Source organism: Gymnodraco acuticeps, unplaced genomic scaffold (genome assembly GCF_902827175.1).
Source record: "Gymnodraco acuticeps unplaced genomic scaffold, fGymAcu1.1, whole genome shotgun sequence".
In the NCBI taxonomy this organism is placed as follows: Eukaryota; Metazoa; Chordata; class Actinopteri; order Perciformes; family Bathydraconidae; genus Gymnodraco; species Gymnodraco acuticeps.
In genome coordinates this window covers 2,701,153-2,722,505 of record NW_022992344.1, presented here as the reverse complement: position 1 = coordinate 2,722,505, position 21,353 = coordinate 2,701,153, and the positions used below count along the sequence as shown (strand labels likewise).

General features: G+C 38.7%; 2 protein-coding genes across 2 annotated transcripts in view; one reads left to right on the top strand and one right to left on the bottom strand.

Moving 5' to 3' along the window:
- ube2f (ubiquitin-conjugating enzyme E2F (putative)) overlaps window positions 1-21,353 on the bottom strand; it is a 98,521-nt gene that overhangs the window by 50,029 nt on the left and 27,139 nt on the right. Inside the window, exons 6-7 of the mRNA XM_034208767.1 lie at window positions 19,282-19,352; window positions 18,924-18,981 (exon numbers count right to left, since the gene is read on the bottom strand). Coding sequence (XP_034064658.1) covers window positions 18,924-18,981; window positions 19,282-19,352 — 129 coding nt within the window. The remainder of the gene's footprint in view (window positions 1-18,923; window positions 18,982-19,281; window positions 19,353-21,353) is intronic.
- LOC117541560 lies at window positions 4,095-5,651 on the top strand. Its single transcript, XM_034208765.1, has 2 exons — window positions 4,095-4,403; window positions 4,692-5,651. The coding sequence occupies exons 1-2, from the start codon at window positions 4,270-4,272 to the stop codon at window positions 5,251-5,253; spliced, it is 696 nt and encodes a 231-aa protein (XP_034064656.1). The 5' UTR covers window positions 4,095-4,269; the 3' UTR covers window positions 5,254-5,651.

Genomic DNA, 21,353 nt, shown 5'->3' with positions numbered 1-21,353 from the left:
CCTTTAATTTCTGCATACAGCGGGAATCCAAATGAATTAATCCTGAGTCCAATAACCATCAAAGTCACTCCAATAGTGCTCCTTAATTACGCTTACATCCTCCTTTAACAAAATACATCATTCATCCAGTTTGTGACAGTAGTTGTAGCATTTTGAGAATTTTAAACTTTAATTACCGCTGTTGCGCCCCCACCCCCCCCACCCCCCTTGTGTGTGTGTGTGTGTGTGTGTGTGTGTGTGTGTGTGTGTGTGTGTGTGTGTGTGTGTGTGTGTGTGTGTGTGTGTGTGTGTGCCTGTGTCTCTACATATGGGTGTGTGCACACAAGTCAGTAAATCTGCATGATGCATGTGTAGTGCAGTGTGTGTGTGTGTGTGTGTGTGTGTGTGTGTGTGTGTGTGTGTATGTGCGTGCGAGTCAGACAGACCTCATTCATATTAATGAGCCCAACACTGAAAATGTAATACCAACAATTTGTGCCTGGTGTATATATATGGTGTATATATATGGTGTATATATATGGTGGGGGGGGGGGGGGGGGGGGGGGGGGGCGCAACTTCCAACAGGAGTCATTTGGGGGGGCTCTTGGGAAAAAAGGTTGGGAACCACTGCTTTAATGTACCACTGAAACATGCACGGCAGGACTCTAAAGTACTGTACGCCTGAAAGCAGCTATAGGCATGAGGGTTCTGTGTATGAAAAAGAAAACAACAGCGACATTATAATTGTCCTTTTTATACTGTAGCTTATGACTTTCGGTATCCCAAAGAAAAAGCAAGGCTGAACATCAAGGATCTTGTCGAGTTTTAATACAATTTGTAAATGGGCAAAGTCAAAATAAATATGAACGCTAAACCTCTGTTCCAACTAAACACAGCAGTCACATAGCGATGGCTATACAAATTGTTTTGGGAAGTTTTATTTCTGCTGCAATGAACTGTGAGGTGGTTCTGTGATTAACAATTTCAAATGCATGCTCTCAGGGATTCCGTTCAATTATCTTTCGCTCATTCCATTTATACCATTTACATAATGAAATTAGGCTTTCAACGGTTATAGAAGCAAATGAAAAAATCTCTTGCAGAGAATAGCCGACTGAATAACACAGCTAAAGAGAGCAGACTGTAGATTAAAATAGGGGAAATTATTATCAGTGCAGCACGATAAAAAATGTAGCTGTCCGTTTTCTGCAGCTCAAGTGGTGTATAACTCCAGGGGGCCAGAAACCAGCAATATCAGCTCTTATTACTTTATTCTCAGTTGTTGAAAAGTTGAAGCATCACTAGCGGCAAGAAGTACCATATGTTCACATGACAGCTCCTTTATTACAATGTTGTCTGTATAAAGTGCCAGATTAACTTGTATTTTTATGAGTGTATATATACAGTAGTTTAAAATAAATAGATTTAGAAAAAGAGAAATATATTCAGTTGAAATTAAAGGGACTCTATTATGCAAATGTAAGGTTCTATGTTGTGCCTCTCCTGTGACATGTTTACATGCTTTAATGTTCCAAAAGCACTTGATTTTTCTCATACTGCCTATGCTGCAGCACCTCTTTTCACCCTCTGCCTGAAACCCGAGCCCAGTCTGCTCTGATTGGTTAGCTGGCCAGCTCTGTTGGGAAGACTATGCTATAACACATATATATATATATATATTAGGGATGTAACGATATACCGAATATCGCGGTAAATAAACGTCCCAATACCGTCGTGAGACTGACTAAATCTACCGCGATTTTTAAAAAAAAAATATTTTTTTTTAAAAAACACTTTTTTTTGTTTTAAACCTTTATTTAACCAGGTGGTCCCATTGAGATCATCGATCTCTTTTTCAAGAGAGACCTGTCCAACATGGCAGCAAGTAGGTTACAACATGAACATAAAACAACAGAACACAAAAGGACATCGTATTTACAGTGCTACATTAACACACCTAGAGACATTGACAAGTACCAACAGTATATCTCTGTCAATAAACCTCACCTTCTTGGCAAAAACTGTATTGTTTTTGAAGTGGTGGAGAGACAATGCACAGTTTGACCCACTGCTGTCACCCATGGCCAAAGCATATCTCTCCGTCCCACTGAGGTGGCGTTAGACTTTTTCGCTGTCCGTCATTTTGACAGACAGGATCTTAAAATGTCAGTCATAATCCCTTATTACCCGTCGGGTCTGAACAGAGAGAGAGAGCACGCTCGTGAACTGTCAACGGGGGGGGTTATGCCGTGTGTGCATGCACCTCGCGGGAGCGCACACAGCTTAAAGCAAAACCTCCCAGACATGTGTTGATCTGTACGGCAAAGTACGGTTTGGAAACTATATCATTTTCTTTTGGAGGGCATGAATAACACGGCATAACACCAGAGCCTCGCTGCGGGGAAATGTTGGCGCTGTTCCGAGTTTGTTCTAATCTGTCAAAATGACAGACTGCTTTCAGATTTTTCCGTCATTGATAAATAAAATATTCGGTTAACGCGACCACTGCTGTCCCAGCAACATCAGTACCAAGCGAGAGAGTTTTTTCCAGAGCAGGGGATATTGTAAATGCCCAAACATCCCAGCTTATAAATACCTGGAAATGTGGACATTCTCATATTCCTAAAAACCTGTCTGATGATGCTGAGTGAGTGACTAGTGAGTTTGAGTTGAGTTACTTGAAAAACTAAAGTGAAACTTGATTTATTTTATTGCAGGGTCTGATTATTAAATGTCCTTGTTTATTTGTGAGATGCAGTGGCACAAAGAAAATGCCTACTTTGTTTGGTAGTACTATAGGTACAAAAACACTGGTTTTCTTGTTCCAGTCTGTTACTGTCACTTTGTTTTTGACACTTTAAAATACTGCTATCCTACTACAAATCAGATGTATTATGTAATAAAGAAACGTTTTCCGAGTAAAACAAATTGTATTTAAAAAAAAAAATTGAATTTTTTTTTATTCTTTATTATTCAATATCACGATAAATACCGTACCGAGGACTTGTTATCGCGATATTATCGTACCGTGTGTTTTTGGTATCGTTACATCCCTAATATATATATATATACACACATATATACACATACATATATATACACATACACATATATACACATACATATATATACACATACACATATATATATATATTAGTGCTATCAAAGTTAGCGCGTTAATTTTGGCGATTAATTTTAAACATTTAATGCATTAAAAAAATGTAACGCAATTAACGTGGTTTTGTTTACTTCCGGTTGCGGCTGACTACTTCCGGTCGCGGCTGACCCATAACCTTTGGTCACTTGCGCGGGCAAACATCTATCCTAACTAAAGGAGAGTCTATGGCGGAAAGATGGATAAGGGCGGACTTTTAGGGGGAAAGTTTCATTTTAAAAAGTTGCCCGACGGCTCGTTGGACAAAACCAAGGCAATTTGCAGAGTTTGCAAAGCCGAATTTAATTACCAGAGAAGTAGCACGTCTTTAGCGTATCACCTCAAAGCAAAACACCCTGCTGAAATTACCTCCACGGGACCTCGCCAGTCTACACTACAGGAGTGTGGCACTCATGGGCGAATAACGAAACCTGTAAGTGAAAAGTTAACCAATTCCTTGGTTACTTGGATAGTTAAAAACTGCCGCCCAGTTAGCACAGTAGAGGATGATGGACTGAGAGAAGTAATTTGTGTTGCATCGGGAGATACCTCTTATAATTTACCCTCGAGAGGAACCATTATGTCAAGAATACACACGTTGTATGAGGATGAGAGGGCACAGCGGACAAACATGCTTGAGCAAGCAAAGCACATCGCTGTCACAGGTGACCACTGGACGTCTGTCAACAACGATAATTATTTAGGCGTCACAGCGCATTTCATTGATCAAGACTGGACTCTGCAGTCGTTTGCACTTACTGTGAGTAAAACCGAGGAGCGACATTATGCAGAGGCATGTGCTAACCATTTTCTGGATGTTGCAAACGAATGGGAAATCAAGGAAAAGTTGACCACACTCGGCACTGACAGCGCTCGTAACATGGTAGCTGCCGCAAGGCTACTTCCATTTGAACACCTGCCTTGCATGGCCCACAGTCTGCATGCAAAGAACGGTCACAGTCTCACTTAAAGACAGTGGATTTGAAAGTGTTCTGGCCAAATGTCGCAAGATTGTCGGGCACTTTAAACATAGTCCATCTAACGCTCAGGAATTAAACGAAGAGCAAGTTGCACACGGACTTAAGCAAGAATCACTTGCTCAGGACGTTGCAACAAGATGGAATTCTACGCTGGAGATGGTAAAGAGGATGCAGAGAAACAAATCTCCACTGACCACTACCCTGGCGCAGCAAAAGAGCAAGGTTGCCATGGTGACTGACCCAGAGCTTGCCAAACTGCAAAAGCTGGAGGAACTACTTGAACCTTGCAGGTAAGTTATTTATTTCTTGTTTCTCCTCCCTCTCTTTCTCCCTATCTCCTGTGTACAGTATATGTGTACCGTTTTCTCTCCCTCCCTCTCTCTCCATCTTGTGTGTATGTTGTTTTCTCTCTCTCCCTCTCTCTTTCACCTGTGTGTGTGTGTGTGTGTATGCTTCTCTCTCTCTCTCACTCACTCTCACTCACTCACTCACACCTGTGTGTGTGTGCGTGCACTGGTTCTCTGTGTTGTTAATAAAGATTTACTTAAATGTTTAACACCTTGTGCTTTTCATTGCAGATATGTGACTGAACTGCTGGGGGGAGAGCAGTATGTCTCCTGTTCAGTGGTCTTGCCAGCCTTACGCCACTTGTTCAGAGTTATGGAGCCCTCAGACGATGATCCAGTTTATGTTCTGAGGTTCAAGAAGGCCTTTACCACAGACCTAGCTCAACGGAAGGATAGCACCAACCTCAAATGGCTGAAGATCACTACTGCCCTTGACCCTAGGTTTAAAGACCTTAAGTGCCTTACAAAAGATGAACGGAGTGAGGTGTGGGCTTCAGTACGCGACCTGATGATGAGAGAGACACATGCACAACAACCACCAGCTGAGACAACAGAGGAGCCGTCACCAAAGAAGAGGAGGAGGATGTCCATCTTGCTGTGTTCTTCTGATTCAGATACAGATGATGAGGAGGAGTCCATAGAGCATTGTCTGGATCGCTACAAAGCAGAGCCAAAAATGGACATAGAGGGGTGTCCACTACAATGGTGGTCAAAGAGAGAGGGAGCACATGCCAGGCTGGCACCCATTGCACGCAAGTACCTGTCAACCCCTGCAACCAAACGTCCCTTGTGAGAGGTTGTTCTCACTCTCAGGCCACATTGTACAAAAGAAGCGAGCTTCTTTGTCCCCTCATAACGTAAACAAACTGGTCTGCCTCAGTAACTGGCTGAATGTAAAGAAGGACTAAGTAAATGATGTCTATGGAGTGAAAAATGTTCAATGTTCAATTTTCTGAATTATTTTTTGTATTTGTACTGAGCATATGTGCACCTTAAGCCATTAAAATGGTCTTTGAATTTAAATATACTTTCTCTGTGTTTATTCTACATTAATTTGATGATTTTACATAACTAAATATTCATTATAAGCTTCAGTCTTAAGTAGAAAAATGCAATTAATTTATTGATAGATTAATCGCGATTAATTACAGAAATGTGTGCGATTAATTAGTTAATTTTTTTTAATCTATTGACAGCCCTAATATATATATATATATATATATATATATATATATATGCCATTAGTAGCTATGCAATATATACCTGGCTGCTATATCTCACAACTGTTACAGGATGTGTATTTTGTAAATAGTGTAATTAGGGCCTGAGCACGAAGTGTGCGAAGACCTATTGTAATGTTTAGAATTATTAGGGCCTGAGCACGAAGTGTGCGAAGACCTATTGTTATTCGTAGAATTCCTATTATTATTCCTCTGCTGGTAAATCTTGAATTAGAGGGCTTTACGACGCCATTCATGCAGCGAAATTATGCACGGACGGCACAGCCGGTGAAAAATTCGACATTCTGGAGTCGATGGGTTAAAAATGTCCAACATGCTCGCTAGCGCCACCTATATGTGAAAAATGTTTGAAAAATGTACATAGTCGCACCGTCAGTCAGATGGACCTGAAATTGTACAAACTTATCCGGGTGGACCTGCTCTACATAAAGTCCTCTTGAACCCCTAAGCTCCGCCTACTTTGAGTTTTTTTTTAATTAGCATCATGTTAAAAACAGTGAAAAATTATCCTACATTTACATTTTCTGTTTATCAACACCAATCTTAGTATACAGCATTGGTGGAGGGTCACACACATTACAGCAGGAAATGAGTATGTTCAGTTAATAAATATGGCCGCCATTAATCAAAACGTATTAGCAAAAAGGTGTGGCTTAGAAATAAATGCTCATAACTCATCAACAATGTATCCATTCACCACAGATTTTGGTGCATACGTTCAGTCTGTGTTGGGGAATAGCCACAGCAAAGCATTTTCATTTTGGACTATAGGGGGTGCCAAAAACACCACCAATTTATAAATCAAGAACGGATGGACGAAATTAAACAATCTTTTTTTAGACATACTCTGGGGGTGACTATGAACTGACGTTTAAAGTTTCGGAACAAATGCAGAATGTGGGAGTGGCCTATAACACTTGTTTACATTGCGATAGCATAAAATGAGCTTCGTACGCAAAACTTGGGGGACACGTCAAAGCCCACGACATTTTTGCGAATATAAAAGAAAAACGTAATTTCATAACAAAAACTGCTCACTAGCGCCCCCTATTGTGTGGTAGTCACATATAGTTTCTCAGAACCACACGAATTTTGGCACAGACAATCCTAATGGAATGGCGGACATATTTTGAATTTACTTCCATTAGCCCCGCCCCCGACAAAGTCGGCCATTTTTAAAATGTGCGTTTTTCATGCATTTTAAGGACATTTTTGCGTACTCCTCCTAGGGGAATGATCGGAAAAATTCCAATCCAGGACAAGTTCAGCCCCTATCCAATATCATGCTTAATTGAGAAGCCAATGGTTGCTAGCTCAATCGGGGCGGTCGTAAGCTAACAGTGAATTTACATGTCCAAATTACTCCAAACTACTCGCATATGGTTGTTCCAATATGCACAACACATTGTATACACATTGCTCTTATGATTGCGGACATCTTTCAAATTGCCTTCCATTTGGCCTGGCCCTCAGAAAGTCGGCCATTTTGAAAAATATGCAGTTTCCATGCATTTTCTGCACATTTTCGCAAAGGCCTCCTAGGAAAATGGCCGGAACATTTCCATTCCAGGACAAGTTCAGCCCATAACCAATGCGATGCTACATTGCGAAGGAATAGTCAGTCACTCAAACGGGGAGCTCACAGGCTAGAAGGTACCATTTTCCAACATTTAGATGTCAGATAAGCTACTCTGCCTTCCACATCATCTGTACACACACACACACACACACACACACACACACACCACACACACACACACACACACACACACACACACACACACACACACACACACACACACACACACACACACACACACACACACACACACACACACACACACACACACACACACACCACACACACACACACACACACACACACACACACACACACACACACACACACACACACACACACACCACACACACACACACACACACACACACACACACACACACACACACGCACACACACACACACACACACACACACACACGGCAATGATGTTGAGTGTTAGTCCAGCATCTCCCTCTGCTGGCGGCACATGCAATTACAACAGACACTCCGTAACACACACATACAGCTCTTAAAGCAGGGGTGGGGAACCTTTTTCCTCTCAAGGGCCATTTACATTTTTACAATATCCTCCGAGGGCCGTATACAAGTTATTGACCTCTGCTTAAAAATACTAAAATATCAGATTCATTTTGCCTTTCTTTCATGCTGTGCAAAGAAAAAGCAACCTCTTAATCCAGATATCAGATATCAGATTAATTTTTCTTTATGGATATTTTACAAATCATCAATAACAACTGTTATTTACTGTCATATAGTATTTTATACCTGTTTACTTTATTCTCTTGTTTTTTTATAACTATAATGATCATATAAAGATGTGCCTCACTGGTTGTAGAAAAAGCTTCTTATATTCGTTAGCATAGCTAGCTAACCAGATGCTAATAACAACAAAGTTATTGACGGTATGATCAGTATGACAGATGAACAGATCGCCACTGGGCTTTCAACTAAAGACACAGCCACACAAAAACTGCGGCATGTGTACGGCTCCTTATGGGTACTGCAATTTCTGAAGTGCCGGAGCCGCGTTCTTGTGCTCTCCGTCAGAACTGCACCCCTTTCAGACGAGACATATACCACGTGATGACACGTTATGCTCGTGTTGTGTTCAAGGACCCTGACCGTGGCCAGGAAAAACAAGCACTCGCTTTTTTAATTTTTTTGCAGTCTAGATTTCTCTAATTTTTTTATTTTTTGCGTGTGTTTATAAATTACCTCGAGGGCCGTACCAAATTGTCTCGTGGGCTGTATACGGCCCGGGGGCCGGAGGTTCCCCACCCCTGTCTTAAAGCATGTAATATATATCAGGCTACAGGCCATGTACAGTGGGGCAAAAAAGTATTTAGTCAGCCACCAATTGTGCAAGTTCTCCCACTTAAAAAGATGAGAGGCCTGTAATTTCCATCCTAGGTATACCTCAACTATGAGAGACAAAATGAGATAAAAAAAAATCCAGAAAATCACATTGTCTAATTTTTAAAGAATTTATTTATTTGGTCAATAACAAAAGTTCATCTCAATACTTTGATACCCTTTTTTTTCAATACCCTTTGTTGGCAATGACAGAGGCAACCCTGTCTCCTAAAAATTACGTTCCCACAGAACTAAACTGCATTCTCAATTACGTTTAGCAAGAAACGTATTTTTTCCCACGTTACGTTTCTTATGAACGTAACTTAAATACGTTTATTTTCTACATATCTTTGCCATTTATTGTCTTGCTTATAATAATGATAATAGCCATTTATAAATATCATTGTAGAGCACACATTTTAAATCAGTAGGCGAGGCTGTAATTTCGCCAGCTGTTACTCTCATGAGCGAGGCAGAAAATAATAGTTTTTAACATGCCAAAAAGCTGCTGTGTCGTTTATTGCACCTCAAACATTAAAACAAATCCAGTTACGTGTTTCTGTACTTCCTCTAAGAAGAAAGGACAGTAACAGAAGGTCTCTGTGACGCCAGATGTGGTGTTGTTAATGCGATATGATATCCGAAAAATCTTTCAGTTTAGGATGGCCGAAGACACTACACTACCCATAATCCCCAGCTATCGTTTGGGACTACAGTCCCATTGACAAACCCCGTGATTAATCTTCAAACTCTGGGATTGGATGTTGGAGTGGCAGTGCGCCAAGGTTACGCCGAGCGTCAAGCTCTTTGAAATGGAACGAAACCACGGCAGACTATTCAAAACTGGACTCGAACGCCCCCCCCAGAACTACACATGCTGGCTATTGTGTTTCGCAACATGTTGTCTATGGCACGTCTATACTGGGAATTGTAGTTTTAAAAGACGTTTTCGTTTTTCCAAAAATTAGAAGTTGACAGTATTAAACTGTGTACAGCCCTGGAGGTTTAGGCGATAGGAAACACATTGGTGTGTACACATTTAAAACATGTAATTACTACATGGGTGAAAATCGCTTGTATCCATAATGGGCAGCATTAATATATACCCACACGACAGCTCATTGTTACTTTGTAATTCTACTCCACTACAATTCAGAGGTTAACCTGGTATTTTTACTCCACTACATTTACTTTAGTAACTCTGCAGATTCTTATTAATGATGTGAAATATAAACAACCCTTAAAGCAGAGTTTAGTTACACCTGAGTAAAATTCAGGGAAGGTGATTGTCAAGTGCCAACAATCAGGAGAGATATTTGATAGTTGGTGCTTGAGAAGACTAAACATTTATCTGCAGATCACTATAAAGTATATTAATTACTCGTTATTCTCTACTAATAGTTCATTAAAAACTGTATATAATTGCTATTTTGCACATCCCTTTCAAGATTTCAAGATTTTCTAAGGTTTATTGACATACACAACTACGGTGTAGTTATGCAATGAATGAAAAACTTGGGTCACAGGTTCCTCAACAGTGCATTACAAGACATCTATCAATATGTGTGTACCTCCACCATTAAACTGTCATATTCTGCACATTTCTTATACTATCTACATACATAAGAGTATAATTAATGTGTATAATATCAGTTAAAATAAGTGCTTCAACATAGTTAACATTGCAGGAAAGCAATACATTAGACGTTAAGTACTTTGTCAGGCTTAATATTTATCTGTAGATAGATACCCCCAAAGCTTTTTTCTTATTTGAAAGAAGACCTTAAACTAATGTATTCTTTAATGTGTTAATAAAGGTTAATTAGTTTGTCTGTTTTGCACATCCTCATATTAATATCTTTGTACATCGTGCACTAAACTGTTTTATTGTAGAGATCACTTACAGTATCTTCTTGATTTTTTTATATTCTATACTTCAATCATTGACCTTCTACTTTCCCCCTATGAAAGTATGTACTCATAATATTGTTTTCATCAAATAACAATATTCAACAAAAATAATTCAATAACGTGCTTTAACCACTAGGCGGTGCACACAAGGTACACACAGCATACTAATAATAACTTTGTATTATTAGTGTAGGACACTTATGTATGTATAACATCTGATGATGTGTAGTTTTATTCATGTTTTTACATAATTTTACAGGATATTGCTATACTATTTCTCATGCTTTACTTCTACACATTAATATCTGATTTGTAAAACATCACAGACAGAAAGCCATATCCGTCATTTAATGGTAAGCTATTGAAATTGTGATTCCATAGATGTGTCTCCCATCACCCAAATTCCCTGACTATTCTCTCAACTCAGTATTTACATTCTTATATTCAAAGACAATCAGTAATATCTTTAAAAACTACAAGCCCTTTCTATCAGCTGTGCACCTTTATGGTGTAAATGTAACCTATCTACCAATTGGATCAAATATAAAAGTCAGCCGAATTAGTATTGATACTGCAAGGAGACGTATTTTGTGAAAATAAATGCAAGGTGTTGTTTAATTGTTGATATATTTATGATCCACGTCACATATTTAGTTTTGGCGGCAGTTCTCCTGTTTGTCCAGAAGTCTTCTCATCAGGGCTCTATAAATAAAGAACTACAGCAGATGTGTAATATGTAATGCAGCCGAACTGTGTATTACAATGTCGTTATGTGATGACTTTCAAAGAGAAAAGCAAGAACACTCGGAATAAAGTATTATTATTATTATTTATTTTTTGCGGATATCATATCGCATTAACATCATATCCCAACATGCATTGCGGCTAAATATCCAATCAACTAGCTTCAAGCTGAGGATCTTGGGTAATCTGTTCAGTGGGTTTGTGTGTATCCTCAAAATGTCCCTTATAGGCCTACGTCTGTTTCCGGTGACTTTATTTACGGCTAAAAAGCATGCTAAAAAGCCCAAGATTATAGAATTAAACGAATAAATAAAAACAAGGATAATTGTGTGTTATTGTTGAGTAAATAAGGAAAAAAAGATTTTCAAAAATACAGATTTCAGTATTTTGAGGCTCTAAGCCCCATTTATTTTCCTCACAGACGGGAAAAAAAGTCCGACATTATACGATTTAAAATAAAAACATAAAACACTGGCATGTAATTTACGTTTACATTATTATAAGCGAGTGTTACATAGTGAGGTCTTTTTCTTACGGAAGTAAACAAAGGAGTCCAATGAAGGCGTTTCAGGCAGGAGGGGGGATGTGTGGAAGAGAAACTCCCTCTGGAGAGAACTTTGGGAATTTAGCCTTTGCGAAGGTATTTCATGTGGCACTGTTCGTGTTGGTGTGCGTGTGCGTGTGCGTGTGTGTGTGTGTGTGTGTGTGTGTGTGTGTGTGTGTGTGTGTGTGTGTGTGTGTGTGTGTGTGTGTGTGTGTGTGTGTGTGTGTGGCTGAAGTGGAGAAGAGTGGTGACCAGTGAAGAGGGGCATCATCACCCACTCAAAAACGAACACAATCCTTTCTGACTCACAGCTTTAGCACTTACTTTTTCTCGCGGATTGTTTTGCACTCTCTGACGCACATGAACCCGATTCCGCTCGCACGCATATGACCACATCACATCTGAGTCTAAGTAAACAACAAAGGACTGCATTTAAACTTAGACCAGGAAATCAAAACAAACACAGCCACAGAGGCCAGGGATTGAATGGTGGACATGAAAAAATCAGCCACATCAATGTAGTAGAGGGAAACGTTTTACAAATGATTTCATGGCAGCAGCAAAAGAGAAAAGTCTTCAGTCTGGATTTAAAAGAAGTGAGTTGCAGTGGACCTGCAGTTTTCTTGTATTTTGTTCCAGATATATGCAGCATAATGATCGAATGCTGCTTCTCCATGTTTTGTTCTGACTCTGGGGGCAAAAAAAGCAGACCTGTCGCAGAACACCCGAGAGTCTTTGAAAGACATGAAGCCAGTGTAAAGATCTCCAAACTGGATTCATGTGATCCACTTTCTCAGTGTCAGTGAGGCCTCCAGCAGCTGTGTCTAGTATAGTCTACTGAAATAAATGCATGGTGGTTCCAAGTTTTTCCAAGTCCCGCTGTGACATAAATCCTTTAATCCCAGATATGTTCTTAAAGTGATAGTAGGCTGACTTCGAGTTGTCTTGATATGACTGTCGAAATTCAGGTCTGGTCTAAACCAAACAAACACAAAGATTAGCACGTATTCTCTATGAAAAGCTTCTTTCCTTGCAGCAACTTCATTTACTCAAGGCCGCGGTGGAGAAGAATACAAAACTGAGACTGAAGTATGTTATAAATAGACCTATTTGTGTGTATTTACGAGTATTGTGAATTCTCAATGAAATGCTATTAACTATTTGCGACAAGAGAACATTTTATATTTTAAATTATTTGTGTTGCCACAGTTCTGGATAAGCTATGTTTGTTGATCAGAGAAGAGGCTAGAAAAGGGCAGATATATGTTGAAAGGAAAGAATAGATATATTCAAGACCATGAACGCGCATAATATAATCACCCATGATAGAAATCTGGGTAAGAAAATGAAATACAGAGTAGTGCGAGTGCAAGTCAATGCACGACACATCTGCCTGCTCCCATTCCAAATCCCACAAAAACTGAGTATAATAACAGCTTGGTTACAGACACTATATTCTCATCACAACCCACCAACACATTGGCTACATATATGGTGTATACATTCCAGGAAACAAAAAGATTGATTCTCTCATTTCATTTATTTATACATACTGTACAGGGGGATACAATTAATGGAAAGCAATGTTTCTATGGAGAGAGTTTTTACTATTGGTTTTGGCAGAATATAGTGGAAAGGTCTTCGGAAAGTTTCTTCAAAGTGGAAATCAATACCTAGATGTGGGGTTTTCTAGTCAACAGAAGGTTTATCCTAACTGTATAATGTGTTGCTATTATGGCAACGAATTCCACTATTTTATATCGTCTACCAGCAAACTCCAGGAACCATTTCAGCTGTATTCATAATAGTTATCTGGGGAAGTAAATAGAAGAACCCTAGAGAACTTTGGATGGTATATTGTTTTTTACAGTGCACACAAATTAAATCAATAAAATGCTATTGAAGAATATACTTGAGCTTCCCGAATCTGGTAATGCTCAGTTTGCTAGCCTAGTTTGGTCACTGACGGGCCATTACGTTTATTCGAAACAAACTCCTGTCTTGGTAATGTCGTGCAATCCATTGCTCTTTCCATAACACATCTTAATCCTAACTGAATATAGCACCATAGCTAGCTAGTAAGCTACAATAGCATCCTTCCCATTTCTTTGACAATAAGCTCTGTCACTTGCTATTGGTCAATGGCCCGACTTCTTGTGTCAAAGTTCGATCAAGTTCTATGCCAAACATGACATCAACACATAGTGTGATGGCTTAGTTGGTTCAAAATGTACTGTAGATATAAAATATTGGGGGAAAATGTGTTAATGTGACACTAAGGTTTCAGTTGCACCACTGAAATGACTTTTTATAAAAATAAACAGATTTGACAAAACAATTGTTTTTTACGAGCCACACTTTCATGGCAAATGTCCCATTTCCTTTTGGTGTATTGTGGGATTTAATCATGCGAAGAGTAAAATAATGTGTCAGGGTCAGGAGGACATCGCTCTGAAACAAACTTGATCTAGCTGGAGAATGTTAATTTAGTGGGAATGCTGTTAACAGCATTCCAACCATCTGTTATGCTACGGACGAAAGGTTTATTATTATTCCGCCGGTATTTTGCCGCGCTTCTCCTCCCGCATTGAACATCGCAGAAACTCCGTTCAAACATCAAAACGTTCAGCTCGGTCGGGAATCGATGGCTATTACTTTTCTCATTCATAACTTTCATAATTCCAGAGATACATCCCATAATACATCACATTTTTAACATTGAAGTCAATGGAGGAAATCTTCAGACTTCAACAAATCTTCATGCGACTTCAACTGCTAACTGTTCATTCATACTTTCACTCAGAAACCTCATTCCAACTTTAAAATGTTACACATCTTTCTGACATTATTCGTGTAAAACAACTTTTAAATCTGTTTCTTACTTTTAGAAATATTAAACATTGTTCAGACCTTGTTTTAGAGGTTTTCTTCAGATTTTAACATTAACTAGAGTGCGTGATGTCACAGCTAGAGGGTAGGAAATCTTGAAATTTGCCTTCATATTTTTTTTTAAACTGCCATAATTCCCAAACCCTACATTCCTGAGACATAATTTTTCAAGACAAACGTAGGAAAACATCTCGTAGCTTGAAAAATGACAAATAATTAAGCAAAACAATTCAACAAAATGCCTCTTGAGGGCATGAAGTGACAAAAACGTTCAACATTCCTCCATTAAAGCCCATTGTAATTTCAGGCAGATATTTCCTCACGGTAGCAGCCGCACACCTTTAGTTAAACTGCCAAAAAGGCCACATTATTAACCCGAAACTACACAAAAATTACACTTCAGATACTCAGCTTCCTTGACATGCTTCACGTTTTGAAATTTCACAGATATCTGTTACAGTTCTTCCACAAAACGTTCACATGTAAGAGGTTTATCTCTCATTCAGAACAATGGAAACCTTTGATCTCTAACAGGTGTCATGGAACACGATGATGTCATCACTCCAACTGACATGGTTCAAGGCTGTTTCTGCATGTCAGTCTTTATGCATGACGGTGTTTTTGATAATGGATCCTGACCACTCACATGTGTACACTGTGGAGTTAAACAAATTATATTATTAAACAAATATATAAAATAAATACAAAAAATACTCTAATTTAGTCTCTTTTCCAGCGCTCTTCATCTGTAACTTTAGCATTTCTGAGTGTCCTTGAACGCATCAATAATAGCAGATGCGTCACACCAAGCCCGGGAGACTTATTCTGCTCTGACTCCTGCTAGGTAAGTTCATGTATCCATAAACACCTGAACTTGAAAGTGTCAAATTAACTCTTTTTAAAAGTATAACACACCGTTAGAGTTTGTTCATAGACTGTTTACTGGCGTGACAACTGATATTAATTCACACATTAAAGGATTCTTTCACACACACATACGGGTATTGGGCCGAGGGCGACACCGTACTTCCGGTATCTGCCATTTCACACGAGGTGTAAGCAGAATATCATAGTCTATTGCCTTAATCAATATCTAGTCAACTCTAAAATACCATATATATGCAATGGCATGATAACATTATTGTGACAAGTGGGGTATTCACCTGGTGTTTCCAGAAATTAGACGTAGATGCAGCCAAAATCGAAGAAGGCCACTTTCGAGGGTCGTTTTCCCATACATCTGCAGGCAGTCTGTAAGGGCAATACGACAACCCACACAGCTCTAGTTTACGCTGGTAACGACCTAGAGCACACCCCTCAAGTCCAGAGATGTAATCCGAAGACATGCAGCTATTTCTTCGGTTGTTAATTCAGAAAAAAAACCTAGTGCGCTCTGCCTGGTAACGTTAGCTAGCTATTTATATTTGCACCTCCAGGATATTTGCACCTCCAGGAAAATGGCGTATTTATATATATTTGTATATATATGGCGCACGTTGCATTGTGGGTAGCTCGTGACATCACTGTGTGAAAGAATACAGCTTCTAACGGGCTAAGGCTGCTAGCTGCTAGCAGCCTTAGCCCGTTAGCATTGCGGTATTTGGCTAACGCTGCTAGCTGCTAGATAAGTTCATCTCTCCCTAAACAGTTGAACTTTAAAGTGTCAAATGAACACTTTTTAAAAGTATAACACACCGTTTCAGTTTGTTCATAGACTGTTTACTGGCGTGATAACTGATATTAATTTACACATTAAAGGATACAGCTTAGCAGCTTATCCAGTCTTAGCCCTAACATGCTAACGTTAGCACACTGCGCTAATGGGAAAAGTGCCAAGCTTGTCATGTTGTTTATAGCAGCTAACTGCAGTATGACTACTCCTGTTTAGTTACCAAAGGATGCTAACAGCCAGTTATTAATGCTAACTTCAGACTTTAATTAAACATGTAACTCTTGTGCTGCAGTGCTTGTGGTGTACTGTAGTGGTACTTGTGGGTTATCTGTTGCCACTTTTGTGTTTTTGCATACTTTCTAAATATGCAAAATGAATCTTTGGGACCTGTATTAGCTGTTAAAATATACATATGTGACATGCATGAAATACATAGTAAAACTGTTTGTTTTATGCTTGCTTGTGTCTTTTTCTGGTTTGACTGCTATTATTTAATTAATATGAAACGTTGCTGTTTTTTTTCTCTTCACTTGTTTGATTTATTTAATTGATATGAATAGTTTCTGTATTTTAGATTTGTTGTTCTTCAGATTGTTATTTTCTTTAGCAATTGATGTGAAATGTTTCTATATATTGTTTGTTTTTAACTTATTCACTTGAGTGATTTTTTAATATTTATTACAACATTTGTATCAATAGTTTCTGTATATAGTTGTTTTATCACTTCACAAATGACTTTAATTATGTTCACCCATTCACCTTTTTTTCATGTATTGTTTGACAGATTTTCACCTTTTCACTCGTGTTTTTACTGAATATAATTTGTTAGTAATTGATTTGAAACGTTTTATATAATTTTTTCCCCCATGTTCTGGTTTTTGAAAATAAAATTTGCCAAATGTTACTATTTCACCAGTTCTTTTTGCATTTTCAACTTTTCCTACGAATAACATACTACATTCAAAGCCTTAAATCTTTAACATTATTTATACATTTGGAGTTTCATGCTACTTTTTAACATAATATTCATTCATATGGAAACCATTCAGTTATCCAAATATTCCTGATTATTCACTTTCTTCTTACACATTATATTTCAGCATAAAGCATTCCCACTAGCGATTTCTTCAGGAATTGCATTCTCTCGTTATGTAAACAATGTACATCATTACGCACAGGAAATAGAAGAGAAAATAGATTTTCTGAATATAGAGAAGACCCTTCAAGTACGTTAATGTGTGCAGACAGCAAAAACAAGGCGAAAGGAGAGGGATAGAACCTTAAGAGGACAACCCTAGGGGATAAGACAAATCCTGACAAGAACTACAGTCTTGGCAGGAAACTCAAAGGCACCAAGAGGATTTACTGTATGACCCTCTAGACTTTTTAAATCTAGTACTGGAGACAAGGGAGCTCTGAAAAAAATCCCTGTCCCTCCACTAACCCTAACTTCACACATTATGCATGCATTTACATATGTTCATTATTACAACTGCATCCGAGTGCAGTGATCGAGAGGAATGTTGATCTAGCTTTGCGCCCCTGTTGAGAAGCACAGATAGGTGCCGATTGGACCAGAATGTTGAAGTCAGAATTAAACATGTGAGACAGAGCTTCATCGTACCACTACTTTCAGTTCCAAGCTGTAGTTTTAATCAAACATAATTATAATCAAATCTTGAATAGGGATAGCAGTTGCGTACTTTCTTTGAACTTCGGCAAATGTTTCTTGCAGAAAGTGCTCAATTTTTGGAAGGGTAAAATAAGTCGAGGCACTCTTTATTATGCAGCTGAAAAACCTTCCATTGGGAAATGTACCTTGCACAGCTCCGCAAAATGTTATTGTTGTGTCCTGAAGATATTCCATAGTCCTTTCAACAGCCCTTAGCAATATTTCTCACACCCCCATTGTGTCAGGCCTTGATAATAAAAAAGCCACATTTTGAGGGCTGTTGCAATCAGTTCTAAAGTGTTTGTATAATGACCCACTGAATGTAGACGGTTGTTAACAATACAACTCTGTTCAATAGCTCCATGACTTCTTCTTGATTTTGACACATTTTAAACACTTTTACAAGACCACAGATTTGAGATCACGTTTGTGTAACTAAAGCCTCTAGGGACACAGGTTTATTAAGAATCTTGTGATTCCATTGTGTTTCCTTTGTATTTTACCAGCAAATGGGACTATTGGTTTTGATTTTGGCCCCTTTAATGTTTACATTTAAGGGGCCCTATTATGGTCATTTTCAGGTTCATATTTGTAATTTGTGCCGCTTTAATGATCCAAAAGTGCTTTAGTTTCTCATACTGCCTGTGCTGCAGCACCTCTTTTCACCCTCTGTCTAAAAGGTGCTCGAGTCCCGTCATTCCCTCAGCCAAAACTTAAAAAAGACAGATGAATTCATGCTACATTAACGTTCCATGTTCTAGATAAAAAATGTCCCTATTAAAAAAAACCTTAAGCTTAAAGATTCTTCTGAAAGAAAGTTACATTTTCTTTTTGAATGAAATGCAAATGATGTACCTTTAATGTTCTAGTGGGGGCCCAGCCTGTGCCGTCGATAGAGTGCTCCCGCAATAAGCTGAAATAAAATAAAGAGAAACACAGACATTTAACATTTGTGAGTATTACCAAGGAAATGTTGTTGCATCGCCAAATGTGTTTCCCAAGAAAACTCCAAGATACCGTTTATAAAATCACAAAGAAAATGGTAACATTTGCGAGAATGTTATTGAATGTCTCTAAGGGTTTGTCCATCCAATTTCAGGGACTGCAGGGGGAAATGGATATCTAGCGAAGGGAATACTATCTTTTATTTGCTTTTTCCATCAACTTCCTAGCAGGACGAATGTAGCATAGAATAATAGAAGCAAGGCATTACCTCAAACAGATCTCTCCGTTCTCTGTGATGTTAGGATGCCATATTCTGGTCAGACATCTCACTTTAGGAGGCTGGAAATAACGTGAAGAAACACAATTGTTATGGGGGTCAGATAATCTTTGTACAATACAAGTATTTACAGAAATGAGAAAATGGAGCTAAAACAAATGCTTTTGCTGCTAGTAAGTAGTGTATATAGACGTGTAAGTATATGTACATGGGCATTTTGCTTTTAGTATTTTACCAGTTTTAGAATTAACACCTAGATGTTCTGCCTTTTGTAAGCTACTCCGACATAAAAAGATAAAAATTGTGCTTTTTAGAATAGCAAAAAGATTCACATTCATCCAACATACGTAATATCGTGATAACCAAAGTTACCATTTCTCCGTGGATAATTAGTCAAATGCTCTACAAAACAATTCATTGATCATTTCAATGATGTGCTTATGCAATTTAAAAACATCAAACCCATGTTTAGTATCGACCTGCGAGGCACCCTCAGATAGACAAATGGCAAAGAATATGTAACAAGACAAAATATCAATTTCTCCTTTTGTTGATAATTATGTTAAGCCAAATACAACAGCGCTCCCAGGTAGATTACTATTTTTTGTTGGTCAACATGAAGGCTTTTATGCCTATCAGCAATAAATGTTCCATATCCAACTATGTTTTGGGGCTTTTTCTGTTGTTTGTAAGTTTGCAGGTTACAAAAAAGAATTCACTAGGGGTGTAACGGTTCGAAGAAGTCACGGTTCGGTTCATACCTCGGTTTGGGGGTCACGGTTCGGTACGGGTTCGGTACAACAAGGAAAAGCAAAAAAAAGTCCCAAAGGCATTTTTTTTAACAGTAGTGCAAGTTTTGGTATGAAAATAAGGAACTCTAACATTTGGAATCATTAACTGTATTACACAGTTAAAAACAAACCACAAACAGTAACACACACACACTCAGATGGCCATATTATTTATAATGGCTGATGTCAAACAAAAAAGGTTCAATAAGCTGTACAACTAAAACGAATGTCTTGAAAATATTTAAATAAATAATAAGAAAGTGTTTCAATCACAATCAATAAAAGGCAATACAGAACTGTATAACATCTCCTGATGTCAAAATATAAAATAAATACAATGATAAATATAAAACAAAATAAAATCTGTACCTTTAGGAGCAATGTCTAACATGTGTAATTAACTTGTGAGTGTGTGAGGCCATTATGCCTAAATAGGTACTCAAGCTTTACTCTATTTTCAAGTTGTTCTTCAAAAAGATGAGTTTGTCTACGTTGTCAGCAGTGAGGGCAGATCTGTTGGCGGTAACTATGTCACCTGCCGTCGAGAAAACCCTCTCGCTGGGGACTGAGACTGACTCGGATGTGATTAAGCATGTTTGACGTGTTACCACTAGCATACCGCACCGCTGTCGAATAACGCCGACACACCGTCCTCGTCCATCATTGTTGTAGTCCACAGGGAACCCGAAATGTTCCCACACACCTGATTTAAAAGAAGCAGGTGGGTTCTAGCTCCTGTATGTTGTGTGAACTCGCCGTAGCTATTAACTTCTCTTCTTCATGTATTGTGTTCGTTTTGTTGTGTTTTGTTCTTGTTCTTCATTTGTTATTTACGGGCGGCTGGCTTTTAGGCGCAATTCCGCCCCCTGGATTATATATAGTGTAATACTGCCCTGAGTGACAGACTGTTTTCCCAGTCGTAAAAAAAAGGCGTATTCGCCGTGTGACTGCATGTGCAGAACCGTGACGTCCGAACCGTGACGTACGAACCGTGACGGTACGGGACGAATACGGATACCGTTACACCCCTAGAATCAGGGCCGTTTCTAGCTTTTTGGGGGCCCTATGCAAGATGCTGTTTGGGGGCCCTAGTTTTGACTACAATGGGGGGGATTCCGAAGCCTTTAAAAGGTCCCATGTCATGGCCATTTCCACTGATCATAATTCCATTGTTGAGGTCTACTAGAATAGATTTATATTGTGCAATTTTCCAAAATCACTTTGGTTTCTTATACAGCATCTCTGTAAACTACGTGTATTCACTGAATTTCA